Source organism: Rhinoraja longicauda, chromosome 40, assembly GCF_053455715.1.
Source record: "Rhinoraja longicauda isolate Sanriku21f chromosome 40, sRhiLon1.1, whole genome shotgun sequence".
Classification (NCBI taxonomy): domain Eukaryota; kingdom Metazoa; phylum Chordata; class Chondrichthyes; order Rajiformes; family Arhynchobatidae; genus Rhinoraja; species Rhinoraja longicauda.
The window spans coordinates 4,062,259-4,074,273 of record NC_135992.1 but is presented as its reverse complement, the minus strand read 5'-3'; the positions used below and the strand labels follow the sequence as shown (position 1 = coordinate 4,074,273).

General features: G+C 40.7%; 1 protein-coding gene across 7 annotated transcripts in view; it reads right to left on the bottom strand.

The window, feature by feature from the left end:
- Positions 1-12,015, bottom strand: part of LOC144611586 (putative RNA-binding protein Luc7-like 2) — a 57,335-nt gene that overhangs the window by 17,770 nt on the left and 27,550 nt on the right. For all 7 annotated transcript variants that reach the window (XM_078430780.1, XM_078430777.1, XM_078430779.1 and 4 more), the window contains 3 exons: positions 8,335-8,445; positions 2,851-2,994; positions 1,144-1,182 (listed from right to left, as the gene is read on the bottom strand). In XM_078430780.1, the coding sequence (XP_078286906.1) occupies positions 1,144-1,182; positions 2,851-2,994; positions 8,335-8,445 (294 nt within the window). The remainder of the gene's footprint in view (positions 1-1,143; positions 1,183-2,850; positions 2,995-8,334; positions 8,446-12,015) is intronic.

Here is a 12,015-nt window from a genome sequence, read left to right as displayed (position 1 = left end):
ATCTGGTTGAGTTTAATTTCATACCCAAGCAGATCTCTATTTCTATCCAATGGAATATTTATTGTCACTATTATTAGTCAAATTTAATACAGTAGAGTCACATGACAGTAAAGATCTAAAATACGGATGTCAGAACACCTGGAGAGGTTCCTACATTTCATATGGATTTAGATATATTTTACGCTTATCTGAAGGAACAATTGGAGATTCACGTTAACATTTCATCTGAAAAATATCTGCAACTGTGCAGACTCCCTCAAGTGTCTTGCTGGATCACACTGCAAAAGTTTCAGTTTAAACCTAAAACTTTGATTTCATTTCTGATCACACTACCATCTAAGGCTTAGATTTTACGACATCCTATACCTGGTCAGTGTTTAGATTCTAAGCCCTGACCATGTGTAGGATGTCGTAAAATTTGTGAAACCTACTTCTTATATTAGCACTTTGGAGATACAGATGGAACAGGCCTTTTGGTCCATCGAGTCCTTAACGACCACTGATCACCTGTTCACATTAGTTCCTCGTTATCCAACTACCTACACATTAGGGCAATTTACAGAGGTCAATTAACCAACAAATCCTGCACCTCCTTGGGATGTGGGTGGAAACCAGAGCACACAGAGGAAATCCATGCGGTCACAAGGAGAACATGTGAACTCCACGTAGACAGCACCCAAGGTCAGGACTGAACCCAGGTCTCTGGCATTATGAAGCAGCAGCTCTACCTGCTGCGCCAGGGTGCTGCCCAGTAATCTCGAATCAAATGCAAGATAAAGGGTTGAAATGTCACTTTAGTTCAGTTTGACGAAATATATGCAGATTCAGCTGTAAACTGCAATCTGAACTGAAAATGTGTTTGGCACACACCATACATGCCAGACACATGCACACATTAAGACCTTGACTTTGGTATTCTTTACATAACATCTACTTAAGCATGCGTCCGTTAGAAGCAACTGTTCGGTGGTGGCATAAAAAAAGCTCACTAAAATCTGGCAACAGTTCCACTAAATACAAATTGTACCCTTTTCTTAGAATGATTATAACATAACGCATTTGAACGGCCATTTTACAAGTCAACATTGTGTGCAATATATACAATTACAGAGCACAAGTAAGCCAAAGTGATGGTCATCCTACCCAGAATGCACTGGAGGAAGGAGAGGCAATGGTGTCCCCCTGGTGATGAAAAAATGCAATGTTACAAGCTGGATTTCTCCACAATGCATCCTTATTCTCCACGACATTCGACAGGACTGATTTAACAAGTAAGATTCATCATTTCTTTTTAAGAACAGGGTAGCGTTCAATACAATTTTACTTGCAACATTGGGCACGCCAGGGAGTTACATGGTTGACAATCTTCCCCGATTTGCACACATCATAAAGCAATGGCATTAAAATAAATTACATAGCATTTTTCTGGAACATAATTCAAATAGGGTTCTCTCACCATTTTAACTAACTCACTTTGAATTCTTTTGTGCCCAACCTCGCAAAACTGATGGTGGTGGGTACACTTGTAAAAAAAGGGAGAACCCTCCGTAAGATAGACATAGTGCTGGAGTAACTCAGCAGGACAGGCAGCTGCTCTGGAGAGAAGGAATGGGTGACGCTTAGGGTCGAGACCCTTCTTCAGTCTAGGTTCTCATCCCTTATTCCTAAACCCTCAGTGTTCAGCGGTCAGAGTAGCTACACTATAAAGCGATCTTCAATGGTTTGGATTTCTTGTTGGCTGAGTGACCCTCCTAAGTTAGTTACTGTTGTGCCTTCCTGTAATACTGGAACCATCAAATGGTGTCTTTTGTTTCTAAAACTGCTAAGTCCTTCATGTTTAATGACCCACGTGGTTTTGTAGGATGTAATGTTTTTAAAAGTGTATGCTTCATTTATACAAAACCTCAAGCAGCATTATTTTGCACGGCATTCTTGACAGAGGCAAGATGGTTCTGTATTCCTTTAAGTGATGCCTTTATATATACAAATGCTGATCACTAAAGGTAATAGTCATTTATTTTCAAATGACAAAAGCATGTTCCCAGGAGATAGATTCATCTTTGTTAAACTACTTTGTTAGCTTAAACTACTAAGATAACTTTGTTAATCTTGAGAACCCCAAACACATACGGCCTAACGCACACACATACACACAAACCATGCACACCCTAGATAAACAAGCAACATATGGATAACTCCAGGAAGGAAAATGTGCAATTTTCATACAAGGGTGGTCGTATAATGCCAAGATCTCCTGCAGCAAGCTTTTGTGGAAAAAGACAACCATCCAACATTAAAACTACTCTAGAAAATAGAGCTTCTATTGAGAAGTTAGCTTTGGTGAATAACTGGGAGAGAACTGGGAAAATGAAATCCAATCTGCATGGGAACAAAACTGAAAACCGAGAGGCAACATTGTTGTTCTAGGTTGAGGACTCGCGACAAACTACTTCTTTTCTAAGAAACAATAATCACTGATGTAGGCTTCTTGTGATTTACTTTAGGCACAGCGAGTTAAACAGAGCACATCCAAAATAAGTAAGTAAGTAAGTTTTAACAGGTTTGGTGGTACATCTTATTCTATTAGATCACAGATAGCAATTCATATTTTTGGAAAATTTGAAAAGACAAAATACTATGATAAGTTAAATAATCTTTTGCATTTCAAATTGTGCATTTTTATGTATAATAAAAGGACAATTTAATCAATAGTGTTCAAATTGAAGTCTTTTTTTTCGTGGGGATGACGATGACAAAGAATTCAAAGTGGGTGAGTTGTATATTTTTACACAATAAAGAAAAAACATTAAATTGACGGATAAAGCTATCAGCATTATGTTTTATCCTTACCTCAGCTTCCCTCTTCTTTGCTCTTGCCTTCTCAACTTCTTCCATGACTTTTTGGGATTCTTCAACATTTCCTTCAGCTCCCAACTGTTCTGCCTTGGCTAGCAGTTTTCCAATTTCCTCGTTTAGTTCGTGAACTCGCTCAGCCTATGAGAAAAGGCAAATAGCTTCAACATAGTTTTGACGCCTGCATTTTGTTTTTAAAACTTCAGCATGAAGTAAGCACCATAACATATTTCTTTTTAAGATAAAAACATGTCACCTGTAAACCATAAATTTCAATTTATTCTTCATACAGTGAGATAATTTTCTAAAACTCTAGAAACTAGGCAATAAGCTGGAGGTATGATGCAAATCATTAGAAGATTTAAATTTCTTGGGAGATTAATTTAAGAAACTTAGCCTAGATATATTTGAAATGGTCACCCTAGAGTAAAGCATTAACAGTGCAAATTCAAAGAGATAGCTCAGATACACAATAGGCGTTTAAAGAGAACTGTTACTGCATCCAAAGCAAACGTGACTGGATAACAAAAGCACATCTGAATAGAAAGGCGATGCTTATGCAATTAGAGCACAAGTCAGCCACAGTACATAACAGATGCAAGAGCGTGGAAAATATGTGAAGAAAATTAAAATCACAAAAATTAATCACAAAAGCAGATGATGCAACAGTTGCATTCGAAGAGAAGGCATGTATAGAAAGATGAAAGAGAAGATATGTTAAAATGAATAACAATTGCTGAAAAATTAGTAAATAATTTTAAACGCTTTCTAAGCTGCTGAAAGAAACAAGGCTATAGGGAGCAGACATTGATCACAATCTTTCAGTTCTCAATAAATTAAACAGCAGTACTGGCGAACTTTGGTTTAATGTTCTAATATAATTAAGGGAGGTAGGATAAAACAGGAACTTGCAGGCCAACAAGGCAATTGTAAACCATGATCAAGAACTGGAAAGTTGTGGATGGAATGAGGATCAGCAGCTGGTCTGCAACTAAGATGAATGGATTTTTGACAAGTTAGAAGGCTGAGGATCAATGCATAGCTTTAGAACGGCAAAAACATTAATTAATTCCCATAAGGCAATAAGATCAAAGTGAACAAATTATGCCTAATTTTGTATTATACTATACAGTATAGGTGATAGCTCTCTGGCCAGCGGGTCTATGGCTAGTCTCAGATAATCCTAGGAATTCCATTTCAGATTAGGTTTATTATTGTCATGTACACTAAAGTACAGTGAAAATGTTTGTTTTATCTGCCATCTAAACAGATCACATATACCATACCTAAATGCAATCGTCAAATTCAATTACAATAGCTGGGCCAAAGCAGAAGATAGAGTGGAATAGTTACACCTCTTGAGATTGCAAGGGAAAGTACCTGGGGAAGGGGTAGTTTGGGATGAGTGAACCAAGGATTGAGGAGCGAGCGGTCTCTGAGGATTGCGAAAAGGGATGGGGCTGCATGCAAACTGGAGGGAAAGCACCTCATATTGGGTAACTTACAAGCCAATGGTATGAACATGGTTTTTGAGAAAGTAAATAAAACGCTGTCACAAAGTGCTAGAAATATTCAGTGGGCTGCACGGTGGTTGAGTTGCTGCCTTACAGGGCAGGAGACCCAAGTTCGATCCTGCCCACGGGTGCTGTCTGTAATGAATTAGTATGTTTCCCCGTAACCTGTGTGGGTTTCCTCTGAGAGCTTCGGTTTCCTCCCGCACTCATAGACGTTCAGCTTTGTAGAATAACTGGTAAAATTGTAAATTGTCCCTTGTGTATGTAGGATTGTGCTAGTGCACAGGGATTGCTGTTTGGCGTAGACTCAATGAGCCGAATGGCCTTTTTCAATAAACAATAGACAATAGGTGCAAGAGGAGGCCATTCGGCCCTTCGAGCCAGCACCGTCATTCAATGTGATCATGGCTGATCATTCTCAATCAGTACCCCGTTCCTGCCTTCTCCCCATACCCCCTGACTCCGCTATCCTTAAGAGCTCTATCTAGCTCTCTCTTGAATGCATTCAGAGAATTGGCCTCCACTGCCTTCTGTGGCAGAGAATTCCACAGATTCACAACTCTGACTGAAAAAGTTTTTCCTCATCTCAGTTCTAAATGGCCTACCCCTTATTCTTAAACTGTGGCCCCTTGTTCTGGACTCCCCCAACATTGGGAACATGTTTCCTGCCTCTAATGTGTCCAAACCCTTAATAATCTTATACGTTTCGTTAAGTTTCTGTGCTGTATCTCTAAACTAAACTGAAACTAAACTACCTGGTCGATCATGGGTACTGACCTCTATAGGAGGTGCTGCCCCAAAAAGTCAGCTAGCTTCATCAAAGACCCTCGCCACGGTCATTTCACTCCAGCTAACGGGGAGATGGTATAGGAATCTGGAAACAGTGACCTCCAGATTCAGGAATAGCTTCTTCCCAACAACCATCAGGCTATTGAGCAGTACAAACACCAACTAAACTTCCACCTATCTGAACTGCTTTGGTTGCACTGGGGGCTTTAGCTTTTTGTTTTGTTTTGCACTATATTAGGTTTTTTAAAATTTATTGGACTTTAGTTTGTTTACTATGCTATCTATTGGGCACTGTGTTGCAAACCTGTTGTGCTACTGCAAGTAAGAATTCTGTAGTTCCACTTCAGTACATATGACATGGAAATACTCTTGACTCTCCTGATAAAAAGGTCTAGACGGAGGATGAGAACTTCCCTTCACTGAAATGTTGAATCTATAATGGTCGATCTGATCATAAATTGAAACTGATAACATGAATGTTATTTTGATAAAGGAAGGAGGAATGTTACTGGAGAAAGAGGAAGAGTTATGAACAAAAAGCAGGAATGCAGAAGTAGGTTTAAGCCAAAAGTTTGAACAGCTTTCTTTCTATGCTGTAACTGTTTAAGATTCAATGAACACAGTTGAACTCAAAACAATGCAAAGAATTTAAAAACAAATTTTATTAACAAGATATTTGGCTCAACCATTAATCCTCTCATCTTCTCTACCATTTCCACTCATTTGTAACTCTCATTATAATCATTTTTCAGTACGACTACTGGCTAGATAATAAACTGAGAAGGACCAGAATTGCAACCCATACTTTTGTGAGAGCACACCTCTGCACTGGGCTCAGTAAATAACAAACAGGATGATGAAGCTTCGCCTGGTGAAGCAGGAAGGGAAGCTATATTATTCATATTGCAACTGGAGATAGGAATCATTCTATGAGAAGGACAAAATGTAGAACGTACTTTGTTCACCTGTCCAAGTTTGATATCAGCTTTCAAATTAATTTGAGGATGAGGATAAGCTTTTGAAACTGTAATTATCAAACTTATAGCTGAAGGATATTTGTTGAAGAATGAATTGAAGAGATTTCATGACTTAAAACAAAACTATGATCCTTCAGTTCACATTTAACAGAGTCAACCCCCTTGGGTTAAACGCACCCTGACATATCGTCACTTCCCATTAATTGTACCATCACAAAAATTAACGTCCTGCTAATCAGAATAAAGATGTCATTGATGTATGATTTTGTATTAATGCTAGAGAGAGAGAGAGAGAGAGAGAGAGAGAGAGAGAGAGAGAGAGAATGAGGGTTGTTTGAAAATTTGTTTAAAGATGATGTCTTAGAGGAATAAATACATTTTAATTCCTAGAGACAAAGGAGATGCTTTGGTAATTTCATTAGCTTTGTAACAGGAACCATTTATAGTTTCCTAATTGCTGCATTGCAATGGACCCAAAATATTTTTGTCTTTGGCACTGGAGATACACAGTGTATGTCTGTGTTATGTCAGTTTGTGTAATGGAAATTTACCCGTACAAAATAAATAAACACAAAAGGAACAAGTTTTGTCATTTTGACAAAAGTTTGCATAAGAGAAAATCACGATCTGGATGGTTTTCTGGGAACACAAATCCTTCGTAATGCAGGGTGGTGCTGTAATGGAGTAAACCCAACCCTATTCAACCATGGCACTTTAACAAACTGAAATGCACTCTGAGTGTGATTTCGGGACATTTCCTTAAATAGAAACATAAACATAGAAAATAGGTGCAGGAGTAGGCCATTCGCCCTTCGAGCCAGCACCACCATTTAATATGATCATGGCCGATCATCCAAAATCAGTACCCCATTCCGGCTTTTCCCCCATATCCCTCAATTCCTTTAGCCCTAACAGCCAAGTCTGAAGAAGGGTCTCGACCTGAAAAGTCACCCATTCCTTCTCTCCAGAGATGCTGTCTGTCCCGCTGACTTACTCCACCATTTTGTGTCTATCTTCGATTTAAACCAGCATCTGTAGTTCTTTCCTACACACTCTAAGACTCTCTTGAAAACATCCAGTGAATTGGCCTCCACTGCCTTCTGTGGCAGAGAATTCCACAGATTCACAACTCTCTGAGTGAAAAGGTTTTTCCTCATCTCGGTCCTAAATGGCCTACCCCTTAAGCTTAAACTGTGATCCCTGGTTCTGGACTCCTCCAACATTGGGAACATTTTTCCTGCATCTACCCTGTCCAATCCTTTAAGAATTTTATGTGTTTCTATAAGATCCCCTCTCATCCTTCTAAATTCCAGCGAATAAAAGCCCAGTTGACCCATTCTTGCATCATACGTCAGTCCCACAATTAACCTGGTGAACCTACGCTGCACTCCCTCAATAGCAATAATGTCTTTCCTCAAATCAGGAGACCAAAATTGCATACAATACTCCAGGTGCGGTTTCACCAGGGCCCTGTACAACTGCAGTAGGACCTCCTTACTCCTAAACTCAAATCCCTTGCAATGAAGACCAACATGCCATTGGCTTTCTTCACTGCCTGCTGTACCTACATCCGTGACTGATGCACAAGAACACCCAGGTCTCGTTACACCTCCCCTTCTCCTACTCTGACAACATTCAGATAATAATCTGCGTTCCTGTTCTTGCCACCAAAGTGGATAACCTCACAAAATAGTTTTTCTTGAATTGAGAGTCATATTTAAAAAGAAAATGTTATCAGGCCTTATAAAAGTCAAAGTCTCTAAAGCTTTATTAATAAATATTAATAAATAGTAAAAATCCAAACAAAGATCTTGATTAACTAGAAAGAAAACATTTTGCTGTTCAAGCGAGCCAAACTAATGAACTGACCGCAGAGGAAGTCCCCTCCTCACAGTATTATGACGGGTGAATAATTTTTTGCAGTTGCACGAACAATTACAGACGATAAAATCAAGGTGCAAGTACTCTGTTATAAGTCAGTATATATTAACTAAATTTATAGAACTACGGAAGAATTAAAAATTAATGCAAGATACAGGGATAAACTGAGCGATACAAGAAATGTTTACATGAATTTTATAACTTTTACTTGATGCCAGTAATTTGCTGTCCAAACATGAAAATTGCTATATTACTCCTTTCATTACTATCCCATTTTGTAGCTAATCCCAGAGTTTATTAGTGAATAGTATGGATCGTACCTTTGCTGCCACCTCTGCACTGATCTCTTCTTGGGTTTCTGCCAACCGTTTCTTTGCAATTTCGGTTCTTCTGTCGCAGTCTGTGATAAATGACTGCAAGTGATCCATCGCCTTAAGAGGAGGAGACAATAGTTAGTCTTGGAAGTCTCATCAACTTATATCTAGGACAATTCGGAATCAATTATTAAGTTTGTAACGCGCTCAATAATCATATTTAAATAGAGGTCAAGGGAGGCCGAGATAGGGAGGAGTAGAGGTTTGGAAAGGAGATGTAGGTTTCCTAAAATCAAGGATTTTCAAAATGTATGTAGATCAAGTTTGGTTCAATCCCAACAGCCGAATCCTTGACCATAGTGTTGCACCATTACCAATTTTACAATAAATCAATGTTTGATCTCTAGTTTATTGATGCAGATAGCTGCATTGATTGTCAAGCTTGGGAAAGTGATATTAGGAATAAAGTAGTTTTTTTTTTGAGGGAGACAACTGCTTTAATATGAATGGATAAATAGGAGTTGCCTATAGTCTGTGTAGTGTTTTCAACAACGTTAAGACCACTCTCTGGAAAACACATTGTCAATACTATATCTTTGGTGCACAGTTTTGGTAACAGTCTAACTTGAAACATGAAGAGTTTCTGTTTAGCATTTTTGTTGTAAATGCTAACTGATCTGTTGAGTATTTTGCTTCCTATTTCAAGGTATTTCATATCCTGTTATAGTGACAGAATGGAGGGAAATAATCAAAAGTATCTGTGCAAATAGTTCAACACAAATATAATTCACCAGCATCCAAGAACTAATTTCTACAACAACTACGTACAAATCCATTGCCAAGCAAGGCAGATTCAGAAACAGGTCTATTCAATTTCTGCTCCACATTACTAAATCGTCAAAAGAAAACCTCAAAATATTTATTATGTCAACAGGGATTGTAAGTAATCCAAGCGGAATATCAGGTGTCGTTCTTCCGGTTTGCATCTGGCCTCACTCTGGCAACGGAAAAGCCCCGGACAGAAAGTTCGGTTTGGGAATGGGAAGGGGAGTTAAAATGGCTAGCAATCGGGAGCTGTAGTAGGCCTTGGTGGACATAGCACAAGTGTTCAATGGAGTGGCCACCTAAACTACATTTGGTCCTACCAATTTATAACCCAACAGTATGAGCAGTGAATATCCCCACACTCCCTCTCTTGCCCTGCCCGTCCTACCTCCTCCTGTGCACACACTACTCTCACCATTCCAGTCACCCTGCTCACTTCTTCTCTGTACACTCATCTTCCATCCACGAGTCGCACATTTCCATTTAATTCTGATCTTTACTCACCCCAGTCCCCGTCCACTCACATCCCTCCCTCCGTCTTTACACTTCAATTCTTTGCTTAGCTGACATCCTATTGACTCCTTTTCACCTCTAACCATTGTCACTTCTTCATTCTGCCCACCTGTCGCTTGCAGGCTTTGCCCCTCTTCACCTCTCTTCTCCAGATTTCTCCTCCCACTCCAGTCAGTGTGAAGGGTCCCAATCCGAAAGTAATCAGTCCATTCCCTCCACAGATGCTGCCTGCCCCACTCAGTTATTCCTACACTGAGATTAGACTGCTGTCTGTCCTTGGGGGTCACAGTCAAGAGGAAGGTATGAGGTGGTGTCTGAAAGCTAGCACATTTCCTCAGAATGGTAAAGGTCAGCCTGCAGCACCTCCTTTGTTAGGTGGGTTTGATAACAACACTGGAATCTTTACCACAGGAGACGTAACACCTGTCCTTACACCTCACTCACCTCCATTCAGGCAGCACCGCACCCCTTTCGGGAAAGAGAGACGTTCACATGCACAACATCTACTGCATTCGGTGCTGCTGATGTAGCCTCATTTACATCGGCAAGACCAAGAGTTGACTAGGTGATCACTTTGCTGAACACTTGCCCTAGGTCCACCAAGTCCTGCTGGATCTCCCAGTTGCTAACCAGTTTAACTCCCCTTCCCATTCCCATACTGACCTTTCGGTCCTAGGCTTCCTTCATTACCAGAATGAGGAAAGCGCACAAACTGGAGGATCAGCACCTCATTTTGCACTTGGGTAGCATACAGCCAGCCCAATGGTAGGAAAACTGAATTCTCCAATTTTAGGCAACAACCTTTCCCCCAACTTTTCTCACTTTCTCTTTCCTGCACCTCCTCCCATGCCAGTGCACACCCATTTCTCCCTTTTTGTCTCTAGCCTTTGACCATGCATCTGCTAATCAAAAATGCCACTCACCTGTATTCACCCTTCACTTGTCAGACTTTGTCCCGCCCCCACCTCTTTTTTAGCCTTCTCTCCTCTACTACAATCAGTTTGAAGAAGGCTCCAAACCAGAAACGTTGTCCAATCATGTCCTCCAGAAATGCTGCCTGACCACTGAGTTACTTTAGCACTGTGTTCTACATAAGATTCCAGCATCTGCAGTTCCTTGTGTCTCTTCTCTCAGGTGATGGCTTATTCATTAACTGTCTCAGGCCAAATCTGGCAACATCCTTTAGGATTCATCCAGTCCAAACAATGTGGTGGTGCTACCAAGACACACTTGGTGAGGAGTGAGGTCTAAGGAGTTAGTGGTGGACGTTAGGAGGAGAGGAACCCCCCTGTCCCCTGTCTCCATCAAGGGTGTGGATGTGCAGTTTACAAAGGAGTACAAGTACCTTGGAGTTTACCTGGACAGTAAACTGGACTGGTCATGGAACGATGGGACAGAGCTGTCTGTACCTTCTGAGGGGGCTCCGCTCTTTCAATGTCTGCAGTAAGATGCTGCAGATGTTCTATCAATCGATGGTGGCCAGTGCCATCTTCTTCGCTGTCGTGTGCTGTGGCAGCAGGGTGAAGGCTGCCTTCGCCAACAGCATTAACAAGCTCATCAGGAAGGCTGGCTCCGTCCTGGGGTAGTGTTGGATTCACTGGAGATGGTCTTGGAGGGGAGGATGCTCCTCAAACTGCAGAGCATCTTGGAAAATACTGCTCACCCTCTCCATGGCACACTGGTAAACCCGAGGAGCACCTTCAGCCACAGACTGGTTTCACCAAGTTGCAGCACAGAACACCATAGGAGATCCTTTCCCCATGTGGCTATCAAACTGAACAACTCCTCCCCCTTCTGTCGTGAGGTAGATTGACTCCCCCCTCCCCCATTCTTTGCACATCCCTAATCTTGGACTTTCCACTCGACACTTTAATTTAATGTTTCATGTATCTTGTTGAGCTTTATGACTGCTGGGAGACCAATTTCCCTCCTGGGATAAAGTTCTATCATATCGTATCGTGATGGACATTGATACCCTCATTGGGGTAAACTCTGTGCTCTTATTGTTTTCAGTGCTTCTTCTAAATGTTGTTGAAAATGATAATGGCTCTGTAGGCAACAAGCAAGGACAGATTTCCTTGTCCATGATTGATTTGATTCCATGAGATCAAGAGCCAACTTTAAGCTCTCCGAAGACGACGATGCCCTATCTATATAGGTGGGTTTGGCTGCTGATGAAATCAGATGTATCCAGGGATTGAAAAGCAGCAGTCTGGCACTTTGCCTGTACGGTATGATTTTGTGAATGTAACTAAGTCAGGTTGCTGCTTGATGAATTCAGACACCAGTCCCCAGATCCTCCAGAGGAGAAATTTCTAGTCGACTGGAAAGTGATTTTGTTGTATCAAA